This window comes from Mytilus galloprovincialis, chromosome 4 (assembly GCF_965363235.1).
Source record: "Mytilus galloprovincialis chromosome 4, xbMytGall1.hap1.1, whole genome shotgun sequence".
Lineage (NCBI taxonomy): Eukaryota > Metazoa > Mollusca > Bivalvia > Mytilida > Mytilidae > Mytilus > Mytilus galloprovincialis.
This window is the reverse complement of record NC_134841.1, coordinates 51,538,179-51,551,149: the sequence shown is the minus strand read 5'-3', so window position 1 is coordinate 51,551,149 and position 12,971 is coordinate 51,538,179. Positions and strand designations below refer to the sequence as shown.

At 33.1% G+C, this 12,971-nt stretch overlaps 1 protein-coding gene across 6 annotated transcripts in view; it reads left to right on the top strand.

Annotated features, from left to right (window-relative positions):
• Positions 1-5,273, top strand: part of LOC143072397 (limbic system-associated membrane protein-like) — a 57,940-nt gene extending 52,667 nt beyond the window's left edge. For all 6 annotated transcript variants that reach the window (XM_076247308.1, XM_076247305.1, XM_076247306.1 and 3 more), the window contains one exon: positions 2,409-5,273. In XM_076247308.1, the coding sequence (XP_076103423.1) occupies positions 2,409-2,518 (110 nt within the window). In that variant the 3' untranslated portion in view covers positions 2,519-5,273. The remainder of the gene's footprint in view (positions 1-2,408) is intronic.
• Positions 5,274-12,971: the final 7,698 nt, after the last annotated feature.

Genomic DNA, 12,971 nt, shown 5'->3' with positions numbered 1-12,971 from the left:
CATAACGGAATGTTCGATGGTTGGTCATGTTGCCGAGTATTGTCTTCTTGAAATAATTCAAACAAACTTCCATCCCATGTCTTTCGTGTATGGCGATGAAACATATCAAAACAGCTAAAATTTAATTTGAAGTGTTGCCAAAAAGAATAACAACTCGATGCGAATGGAAAGGTTGTGGATTCAATGCCCGACCACAACAAATTAATGACTTGGTGGAGTGGTTAATAAGTCTAAACTTACAACGCATGCATCATTTAAAAGAGAGATTGAATGGCTCAGGTTTTTGAAAATTGTTTCTACGGAAACTTATTACCTTGTTAGTTAGATAATACAAAGCAGGGCGTATTGAAATCTCATATTGTGTCGATCAACTTATATTTTACAATATCATTATGCAGATAACCTGATAATCAATTTATCGGACTGTATTGGCGTCTTTTGGAAGTATTTTCCCAGTTTCAACAGAAACCGGAAGATGACTTGAAAACTTTGGGTCATACTTATCAACGTCGGTTAAAACATTATGACGTCGCTAATATGTCCGGGTCAAAGTTCTTAAGGCCGGATCAACGTATTTGACGTCACACAGCCGTGATATTATACAAATATAGCCGTTGATACAAGGATATATTGACCTGAAAGAAGGTTAGGTCATTGATAACTTTTAAGGTAAAGACGATGTACATTTCTTCCGTGGAAACGAAAACATGTGATTTCTAAATAATTTAATTTTGGATATAACGCGTCTTCTGATTGGCTGACAGTGTTATATCTATCAGCTCATAAATATGATTTTGCCATGTGACTGTGACGTCATCAACGGTTTTTTCATGGTTTACTCCGGACTGTAGTGCAATTTAGACTTAAATTCTAAGGAATTACTGTAATATGTTTTTCTGTCTTTTCGAAATAACATAAAAAAAATGTTGTGCACACTTAGAAATACCCCACTACGCGGGTTATACAGTATGCACCACATTTTATATGTCATTTCTTCATAGACTGAACATATTCAACCATTCCTTAAATAATATACAAAGGTAACAGTAGTATACCGCTATTCGAAAATCATAAATTGATTGAGAAAAAACAAATTCGGGTTACAAACTAAAACTGAGGGAAACACTTCAGAAACACTAAAAAACTCACTTTTCTCCTGAAAATGTTAGTTTTGTCAAATATTAAAAACTAAAGCGAACAAAATAGTTTTAAAATGTCTAATGTCGGAACAGACACATGACGCCATACTGGTATGTACAAAAGACTCAACGATTCGCGCGATTTTTAATTCAAAGCAATGAAAGTGTTGACCACAAGAGAAATAGGTTTAACAACTTCTTACTCGTTATGAAACTTATAAATTAGTACATACAAAATACTCTAATGTTATAAACATAACACTATTAATTTTTTCTATTTAAACATTCAGGACAGATATACTCATATTTGTTTTTTCGTTCATTTTTTGTACATAAATTAGGCCGTTAGTTTTCTCCTTTGAATTGTTTTACATTTGTCATCTCGGGGCTTTTTATGGGACTATGCGATATGGGCTTTGCTCATGCTTGAAACTCTTACGGTGACCTATGGTTGTTAATTTCTGCATCCGTCTCTTGTGGAGAGTTGTCTCATTGGCAATCATACCACATCATCTTTTTTATATCATATAAATTCTGCATGTGACTGACTAACTTTTATTCTGTAGGGAAAGCACATAATCATTTATATATACATACATTTATCTCTGCATTGAATGGTTTGCGTTTGTTATAAATGCAAATGTGTTGAATTCCAAGGCCGCTGAACTAAAACAAAACAAACTAGAAATCTACATTACAAAACGAGATTACTTTGTGCATTGTTCACGTCTTTCAAACAGACATTCTTTGATATTCTCTTTTAAATACATCAACGTCTTTTTTAGACTCGAAGCATTTTATAGCTTGGCATACAGTGGGAAAGTGTTGGGTGCTGTCTCATCGGGTTGCACTAACCGAAATCATTTTATTCTTAGAATAAAACATACCAAGGTGATGATAAAAAACGAGCAGTCGAAGAAAAGAAATAGACAAGACATGATCAAACAAAAAATATACGAAAAAAACCAACAACAGACTAGAAAACACATTGAACAACACGACCCAAACTAAAAATTGGGGATAAAATCATCTACACTGGTTAGGTGCTATCTGGTCAACTATTGTATAGATCCATGAGAATTTCATATTCTAAAAACTAAGTATGTTTTAATAGTCCAAACAAATTATAAGTTATCTTAAAGTATATCATCCTTTGCTTACAGCTGGTTTACTTTTTTGCATATTAGTTCTATGAAAAGGGAGTATTTTTTTGCAAAGAATATTCTCAAACAAAGAAATCAACTGCTAAGTTCTTCTCTCTATTTTCAGGCAACAGAATAGGAAAAATGCCACAGAAGGGTAATAACTCGTCATGCAGGAATTCTTTGTCTTTGATTTTTGTTTCTTTTACACTATTACTTGTATTCATAGTAAGCTGACGAACAAGTGATTTTCTTTGCGCATAATATCAAAATGGAAGACTCAAAAGTGAATTATAATTAATTAAATACCTACATACAAATATATGTGTTCGGTGTTCAGAAAAATTAGGCATAGGAAAAATTGAACAGAAACAATATGAGATGCTTAAGTGAAATTAGTTTCAATTTCCCAAACTAACGCAAACAAAACAATATAAACATTTGTTTTCTGTTTATTCCAGTAAATATTTATTTGTGTCACTTATTGCAAGTAAATATAAGGGAAACTGGTATTATTCGTAGGATTAATGGATGAAATATGATTTTTTTGAAAAAATTACTGAATTTGTAATTCATATATGATGTTTCATGCCTACAATCGTCGTGTATATTTGAAGACGACAACATAAAAGATTGTAGAAATTTCACTGGCGTCCTATTATATGTGTTAACGGACGCTAAAAAGTATAAAACATAGTATGTTTCAAAGCTGTATTATGATGAGAGATTGAATTATTGTTCTTATGTCTAGTTATTTTGTATATCTCTTTCTTTCTTTTGATTTATTATTAGTTTCTATATTCATTTTCTTTTTTTTTTTTCTGTGAAATATTTCGTAAAAATGGTACAGTTAATGTAACTATATGTATCAAAACTGTTCTTTTCTATTCCCATTAATTCGATTTTTAAAAGTAGTCTCTTTCCTTATTTTCAAAAAATGGGAATACAACTATACTTTTTGTTTTGGTCACCTCTCATTTTGTACAAAAGAGGAACGAAAGATACCAGAGGGACGAAAGATACCAGAGGGACAGTCAAACTCATAAATCTAAAATAAACTGACAACGCCGTGGCTAAAAATTAAAAGGACAAACAGACAAACAATAGTACACATGACACAACATAAAAAACTAAAGAATAAACAACACGAACCCAACCAAAAACTAGGGGTGATCTCAGGTGGTAAGCAGATCCTGCTCCAAATGTGGCACCCGTCGTGTTGCTTATGAGATAACAAATCCGCTAAATAGTATAATTCGGTAGGTTACATTCATGAAAGGGAAGGGGATTGTAGTTACGACGTAAGGAACCAGCTGTACCTTTTTACCATTTCCTGATCTCTCAAGTTGTTGACGCTATGTAGCTAAGAATTATGACGAGTGTCCCAGTTTATAAGGACAAACAATTATTCTATGTACAAAATGTTTACACAAGAGCAAATCCTGTAGGTTTTTTTTAGTAGATTAATTCATTTTATTTTTATGAAATGTATGTACATTTTATGAGAGAGAGAGAGAGAGAGAGAGAGAGAGAGAGAGAGAGAGAGAGAGAGAGCACCAACACATTGCGTAGCACAACCAGATAACTTAAATTTAAACAAAATATGAAGAAGGAGGGAAACATAGTACATGTTTTTGTAACCGTGTGGTTCTTTTACTTTTAGCATGTAAGTGAGTATTGTCACTATTAGAATACTGTAATGATAATTCGTAAGCTAATCGTATCTAATATTCGAGTAACAACCAAAACAACACTATATGTGATATGATTGTCAACAAGACAACTATGATCCATAAACTTTTATTATTGTAAGATTTTATGCTCCAAAATCTGTAAGTTTATATTTTCTAATCCTTTCTTTCTGGAATTCATAATGTGATTTCAATAATGTTCGCAGACATGAAGATTGTTATTATCAGTATTGAAATCCAATGCAAGTTGTAAATGTTTGTGCATGTTTTTTTTTTTGTAATTTTAAATGTAAATATCCATAGGATGCCAAATATGTTGTTAACGTTTTGCATTTTTCTGTTCGATATCTGGTTTAAATAAATTATTGTTGAATGTAGAGATATTTACGTAGTTTGCATTTTCTGTGGATATGATATATGAAACGAATAGACAATGATTCGTTTCGTTCTGAAAGATTCCATTTACTTGTAATCTGTTGCTTATGTATGGCATCTTTAGTTTGATTGAACAAGTTCTAAAAAGTTTATAATTCAAAGTAAGCCCTTTCGCGAAATCTATTACAATTAACATAAGTTTCACAACAGAACCTATTTTGCAATAGTTTTTTTTTCATATAGATTGACATAGTTCAACTGGTATAGTGATCATATGTTATGTATGATATGGTTCCTTATTAATCTTTAACATTAGAATAAAAGTTAAGAGCCTAGAATAAAAGTTAAGGGCCTAGGATAAAACGTCTTTTTCCATGGATGGATTATCGACATGCATTATCACTTACCTTTTTTTCAAATAATTAGACGGGCTTCCGTTCATTTTCATAAACTCAGACTAAAGCTATCCATAAAAGCCAATGATTTTATCCTCTCGCTCATAGCGTACGACAGTATTATCAAAATTCTGAAGTTCTATAGCTTGTACAATTATAACCAACATCAAATAATAGTATTACATCATTTTTGGTAATTTCCAATAGCTTTTAGTGAGCTTATGGTCCGACCAATCATATGTGCAATGCCATCTGAGTTACAACTGTAATATTTATAAACTAGCTTAACTTTGTATAATATTTGCTTTAAAGATGAGTTATATCATGGTGACATTATTATGTAACTTATCATTATTAAGACATTTGAAATAAAGAATTTGTTTGTTTTTTTTTCTATTTTCAAGCTTGCCTCTAATATCGATCACTAGTCACCGTTTAGTAGCGTTATATTCATACAATGTGTACATTCCTATTATACAGAACGTTAGCTGTATAGATTTGTGGTTTGCAAATAAAATTATTTTATACTAATATCTTTATTGTTGTTTGACACATCCATTAGAGGTTGCGCATCGAGACGAACCACGTCCGCTCGATAGCAAAGTTAGCAACACATTGAGGTTGCAGTTGCGCAGTACTATCTCATCTAATACCGGAAGTGTTATGACGTAATAGAATTATTTTATACTAATATCTTTATTGTTGTTTGACACATCCATGAATGGATGGACTTTTTACTACATATCATATCTAAAAAAAGCATTGAAGGCACACACGCCTTGTTATAATATCCATTTAAGAAACTAGTTATAATATTATCGTTTTTGACACGGTCAAATGACTGCTATTTTTACATCTTTTGCCAACTGCATGTATTTATAAAATGTAGGATTCCAATGGAAATTAATGAAGAGGTACAATATGCGATTCCATTGAAATTTCGGTCTACCATTGTATTGACAAAGGTTTATCAGAATAAAGATATATATATATATATTTATAAATAGAATGAAGATATATATATATATATTTATTCTGTGTGTCAAGAATAATCTGTCCGTACCCAACTGGAAAAGTTGCCATTAAATACGTTCACGATGTTCAAATTTCTAGTTTGTGCTAATTTCGAAAAAAGCTCTAAAATATATATAAAAAATCATAGTTGATTGTAACAAATTTGCTTTTGCTTAGAAAATTCTATCTTAAATTCATTGTGTCAAAATTTATCAGTGGTCGCAATTTTCAAAATAGATGCCAACATACGTAAACTTTAGGTGCTCAGATTTAAACGAACTCATAAATCCAGGGAGTTCGTAACCACAAATTACTTGAAGTTAGCAGAACCATGTACTAAGTTCTTCCAAAGACACAAAGATTTGGTGTGTAAGTTGGGCTCTACCTGTAGAAAACCTATTTAAAACGGGAAAGCAGATTCTTATTTTTACGGAGATTCTGTGTATCGATCCTTTAGATAAACTTCATCTAAAAGGTTATCAATTCAACCCTGTTTTAGAGCTATAAAGAGGCGTTAGCTACGAGATATAAAAAAGTAAAATCACAAAAATACTAAAAAGGAAAGTTCCTTATCAAATGGCAAAATCAAAAGCTCAAACACATCAAACGAATAGTTAACAACTCTTATATTCCTGACTTGGAACAGGCATTTTCTTGTTTTCTTATGTAGAAAAGGGTGGAATATATGATTTTATTTGTTGAATAGCCAGATGGAACTGAACTAGTGAAATTATAATTCTCATTTAGCAGCCAGAAAATAATATTGAGAACGGAATTGGGAAATGTGTCAAAGAGACAAAAAGAAGGGCCCCAATGGGTCTTCAACCAGGGCCGTAACTACATTGAGGCAAATGAGGCAAATGCCTCATGATAGAAATTTAAAAAAAAAAACTGAAACAAAAGATTGTTTTCATATCAAATTGTTTTCACGAATTGTCTTGCAAGAAGCAAGTTCTCTTCACTCTCTGGTGTCGGCCCTGCATGTTTTTCGTTATCCATGTTTCTATTTTCCTTTTAGTTTTCAGAGTTGATGGTCTATTGTTTGTACTTCTGTGTCCCTGGTTTGTCTTTTGTTCATTTATTGTCCTACTTTATGACTATAGTCTGAGTGTTGATTTTCATTTGTAAATGGTTTTGCAATGTTGCATGTCCATCGATGGGCAGACATTGTGCAAGGAAATTTTAAAGTTATTCCTGTTCTTCATCTTGATAGTTGCTGGAGGGTCTTCAACAATACTTTGAAAGAATCATTAATACCGTGAAACAAGGTGAAGATGGTCCCTAGTGTGGACTTTTAAAAGCAGTACTAGTAGTACTTAAAATATAATACTGCACTGTCACTTTATTTAAATCTAGTCATAAAAAATCACCAAAGTCTAAGCACAAAACAAGACGAGAACAGACAGAGAGATCCAGTATAAATAATTATGAGAATTACGATTTTTCGCTTTATCCTACATATCGGTCTTTTAATGTGGTCTCTAGAACCTAAAAGTCTTAAATTACAATGAATCTATGTTTTTGTTTTGGGACCAGAATATTGTTGGAAAAAAATAGCTAAAAATCAATTAATCGGTTTCAATGCAAGAAAGAGTCTGGGAAACGCTCAGAATGCACGATTTTGAGTTATTTTTATCAGAGCTTCAGGGCTTGAGCGGCCCCAAACCCAACGCCAAAAAATATATTTTGCCTCACTAGTAAAAGAGGCTAGTTACGGCCCTGTCAACACAGCGGGGAAAAAAACCCGCACCCGGAGGCGTGCTTCAGCTGGACCCTAGACAAAAATATTTACTAGTTCAGTGATAATGGACGTTATACTATACTCTGTAATATATAAATGTACTATAATAAAACAATTCATACAAGACTAACACAACCCAAATGCTCCTGACTTCGGACAGGCGCAAACATGCGGTGGGGTTAAACATGGTTTGTGAGATCTCAACCCTCCCCCTATACATCTAGCCAATGTCGAAAAACAAAAACACAGCAATATGCATCAAACCAAGTTTAAAAGAAGTCCGAATCTGATCAAAATAGTTAACAAAAGAAACTTAGCAAAATGACAATGACACACAAGTTAACAAAGGACTACTAGCAGTTATTGACGTGCCAGACCTCAATTAAACTGATTGAAAGATTATGTGTTCATCATATGAATATCAAGCACGATCCTACCGTTAGGGGTTTAGTATCATACCATCATAAAATGTGAGAATATAACCCGTGTCATGCCAACAACTGGTTGTAGAATAAATGTGATTATTTTCAATGCAAAGATCCTATAAGTTAATAAATATTTAAGCCAAAATAAACTATAAAAAAAAGATGTGGTATGATTGCCAATGAGACAACTATCCACAAAAGACCAAAATGACACAGACATTAACGACTATAGGCCATCGTACGGCCTTCAACAATGAGCAAAGCCCATACCGCATAGTCAGCTATAAAAGGCCCCGATAAGACAATGTAAAACAATTCAAACGAGAAAACTAACGGCCTTATTTATGTAAAAAAATAAACGAAAAACAAATATGTAACACATAAACAAACGAATAGTATATATATCCCTTCTTAATAAGTCTATTTAGAGGTTTGGTTAATAAAGTTTTTAGGCGAATGCTGGCATTTTTGTGCTTTGTGAAGAATATTATTAATACTTTCCAAAGAATGTTCTTTGACATACCCCTGGTTCATCAACTTTCTGCTCAGACACTGGTGACGTTTTACAGATGTCTGAATAGGAGCTGCAAGCTCTCTAATACCGAATACGTTAGGAAATGTATATCCCATATGCAGGTGACGTTATTATATTGCTACTAAGGTGGGGGAAATAGATAATTTCAAAATATAAATCGTCTCATTTGTCATAGATTCTGGTACTGAGATGACCGTGAATGTCAAATTCGAGGTATAAGTCTAAAAGTGAGGAGGAGGAAGCCGTGTCTGTTGTTTTCTTAATCTTCTTGGGTTTGACTAGTGTCTGAAGGAACTCTGATTCATATAAAAATAGAAAGAGGTCGGCAAGGAAATGTGCACAGTTCGCTCTCATAGGAATGCAACAATTTGTTGAAAAAGTCTACCTCCAAATTCAACAAATATGTTGTCAATAAGAAACTCCAGCACACTGATCACTTGTTCCTCTGTGTAGCATGTGTCACCTAATTTGTTCACTCTTAACAAAATATGTCTTATGATATCCCAAAGGAATAAGTAGACACATCAATTTGAGGCGTATTGAGGATATTGGGATTACTAATAAAAAATAAACTGTTATCAGAGAGATATGTCTTGTTTTTTTGTAATTTCGATAATGCAAATGTTGAAATAAAAAGTAGCAACATTTTAACATGTTAGTTTAGCAAATATTCAAAGTCAATGAACTATGACTGAAGGTACATGGCTAAACAATCTCCATGGAAATGAGATGTGCCAATGCTAATACTGTTACATTATAACGTTGTGTCGTTTGTTTTCTCTTATTTTTGAGTGTAAATTCACATTGCGATAAGACGTGTCACGGTACTTGTCTATCCCAAATTCATGTATTTGGTTTTGATGTTATATATATATGTTATATTTGTTATTCTCGTGGGATTTTGTCTATATGTGTTACATTTTAGTGTTATGTCGTTGTTCTCCTCTTATATTTAATGCGTTTCCCTCGGTTTTGGTTTGTTATCCCGATTTTGTTTTTTGTCCATGGATTTATGAGTTTTGAACAGCGGTATACTACTGTTGCCTTTATTTATTCATACCAAATACCATTGACTTTTCATAAATAGTTCTCTTTAAACAAACCTAAACACAAACTAATACATGTAAACTAAGCAAAATTTCAAAGTCAATAAACCATAACTGAGGGGGAGGGTAAAAAAAAATCCATTGTAATGAGATGTGCCAATGTAAATACAACTGCATACCAAGTATCATTAACCTAGCACTACTGGTTCCCCGTAAACTAACCTAATCACAAACTAATACATGAAAACTAAGCAAAAGTTTCAAAGTCAATAGACCATGACTGAGGGGGGCGGGGCCAAATAATCTCCATGGAAATGAGGTATGCCTATGCTTATACAACTGCATACCAATTATCATTAACCTACGACTAGTAGTTCCCCATAAACTGACCTAATCACAAACTAATACATTAAAACTAAGCAAAATTTTCAAAGTCAAAAGACCGTGAATGAGGGGGCGGGGCCAAAAAATCTCCTTGGAAATGAGATATGCTGGTGCTTATACAACTGCATACCAATTATCATTAATTAACAACTATATGTTCCCCATAAACTGACCTAATCACAAACTAATACATGAAAACTAAGCAAAAGTTTCAAAGTCATTAGACCATAACTGAGGGGGCGGGGTCAAATAATCTCCATGGTAATGAGATGTGCCAATACTTTTACAACTGCATACCATATATCTTTAACTTACCACTAGTGGTTCGTCATAAACTAGACCATAATTACAAACTTATACATTGTTGACGCCACTGTCGTCGCCGAAGCCGGAAACAGCATACCTATGTCTCGCTTTTTTACTCCGTCAAGCGAGACAAAAATGTATCTTAAACTAAAAAAGCAATTAGAAAACATCAACATCTAATGGATTCTTGCTACAGTATACATCATGAAGAGTCAGAGAAAACATGATTCTGTACAATGCCAAAATATGGGTATCGACAGAACGTATTAAGACCATGGATGGTGTATATCAAGTTTGGTTTTGATTCATTGATAACAAATTTTAAAATACTCATACCATATAAAAACTATATTCAGAGATATATAATCAAGGTATTAAATTGAATTTGGCAACATTTAGAATAAGTTTATCGAAAAGTTTACTAGGATCGTATCTAAACGAAAAGGTTCGATTATGTTCCGCGTATAAATTAGGGTAGAATTAAATAAAGGCAACAGTAGTATACCGCTGTTCGACTAAACATTTTTAATGTTTTTTTGCAGGTACAGCCAAAATTCCTAACCAAATATTGGTCTATTAAAGGATTTATTAAAAGTTTTAAATGATTTTTGTAATAAAATCATGAACTCCACCTCCTAACGTAACTATATTTATGGGATCGCTGTTTTCAAAGTCGTGGATTCGAATCCGGTATATACAGGCATACATCTTGAAGTTTAGCGTTTTGTTATTCTTAATCCTTATTTATGTGCCAAAGTTCTAAACTTTCCCATATAAAACGTTACCAAAGAAAAGCTTTAGGTGACAGACCACCAATTCAAAATCCCTATCTATTCAAGCAAATTTTTGAAATTTTCACAGCTTTCCTAATATCTTACATTAAGTTTAATTTAACAAGAGTGCACACAATGAAATGGCTCGCCTTCTTTACTAATCATTGATATTATGTTGATAGTCCTAAGTATAAAGCTTTATTACAACTGTCACATAAACATTGCATTAACCAAGATAGCTAAACAAAGACCAATAAACCATGAAAATGAGGTCAAGGTCAGATGAACCATGCCAGGCAGACATGTACAGCTAACAAAGCTTCCATACAACAAATATAGTTGACCTATTACTTATAGTTTAAGAAAATAGACCAAAACACAAAAACTTAACACTGTGCAATGAACTGTGCAATTGAGGTCATGGTCAAATAAAACCTGCAGGACTGACATATAGATCATAATATATTTCCATACACCAAATATAGTTGACCTTTGGCATATAATATTAGATAAAAAGACCAAAACTTAAAAACTTAACTTTGACCACTGAACCATGAAAATGAGGTCAAGGTCAGATGACATCTGCCCGCTAGACATGTACACCTTACAATCATTCCATACAACAGATATAGTAGACCTATTGCATAAAGTATGAGAAAAACAGACCAAAACACAAAAACTTAACTATAACCACTGGACCATGAAAATGAGGTCAAGGTCAGATGACACCTGCCATTTCGACATGTACACCTTCCAGTCCTTCCATACACCAAATATACTAGCCCTATTGCTTATAGTATCTGAGATATGGACTTGACCACCAAAACTTAACCTTGTTCACTCAGCCATGAAATGAGGTCGAGGTCAAGTGAAAACTGTCTGACGGGCATGAGGACCTTGCAAGGTACGCACATACATAATATAGTTATCCTATTACTTATAATAAGAGAGAATTCAACATTACAAAAATTCTGAACTTTTTTTTCAAGTGGACACTGAACCATGAAAATGAGGTCAAGGACATTGGACATGTGACTAACGGACACTTCGTAACATGAGGCATCTATATACAAAGTATGAAGCATCCAGGTCTTTCACCTTCTAAAATATAAACCTATTTTAAAAGAAGTTAGCTAACGCCGCCGCCGCCGGATCACTATCCCTATGTCGAGCTTTCTGCAACAAAAGTTGCAGGCTCGACAATAAAAACCAGTATATCCTTGCACATGTATCACCTTTCTACATGGAATTTGATTTTCAACCCATGCTTAGTCTTGTAAGAAATAACTGCCTTCAGGCAGCCAAATACTACTTAAAATAAACCTTAACTTAGGAATCTTAAATTATATTAAAAAAAAGAAGTCTTCTGTGAAAGGCCCCGATATAACAAATGAAAAACAATTCAAACGAAAAAACTAACGACTTAATCAATGTACACAAAATGGACAAAAAACAAATATGTAACACAGAAACAAACGACCACCACTGAATTACAGGCTTCTGACTTGAGACAGACACACATACATACAGAATGTTATGTATACTATGGAGTGCATTTAATGTCAATTTTTATGCCACCTCATAGACAAGTTAATATTTGCTCAAAATGATCTAAAGTCTCATATCTGCAAATTCATGGTTAGTTTTTAAAAGTCAACACTGACATCTCAATTAAGCACTATTTTCTCGTCCAAATAGGGCTATTTTACGTTCTAACTTGGAGGGAGTGATTTGATGATCTGGAGTCTGTTTCACAAAAATCTTACAACTAAGATTGATCGGAAGTATACTGAATTATTCATGACTTACAACTTAGTCGTAAGTTTTTTTGTAAAACAGACTCCTGACATCAAAACTCTCTTTTTCATTTTTGTCTTGAGAAAAATAATGCATTGTAAATTAAGGCAATATCTAACATTCCAAAATTTAAAAATTTCACTTCTCGAAAGTGTACATTGGAAAGGGACACAAGGCATACTGGTAAATAGAAATTGGTATACACACA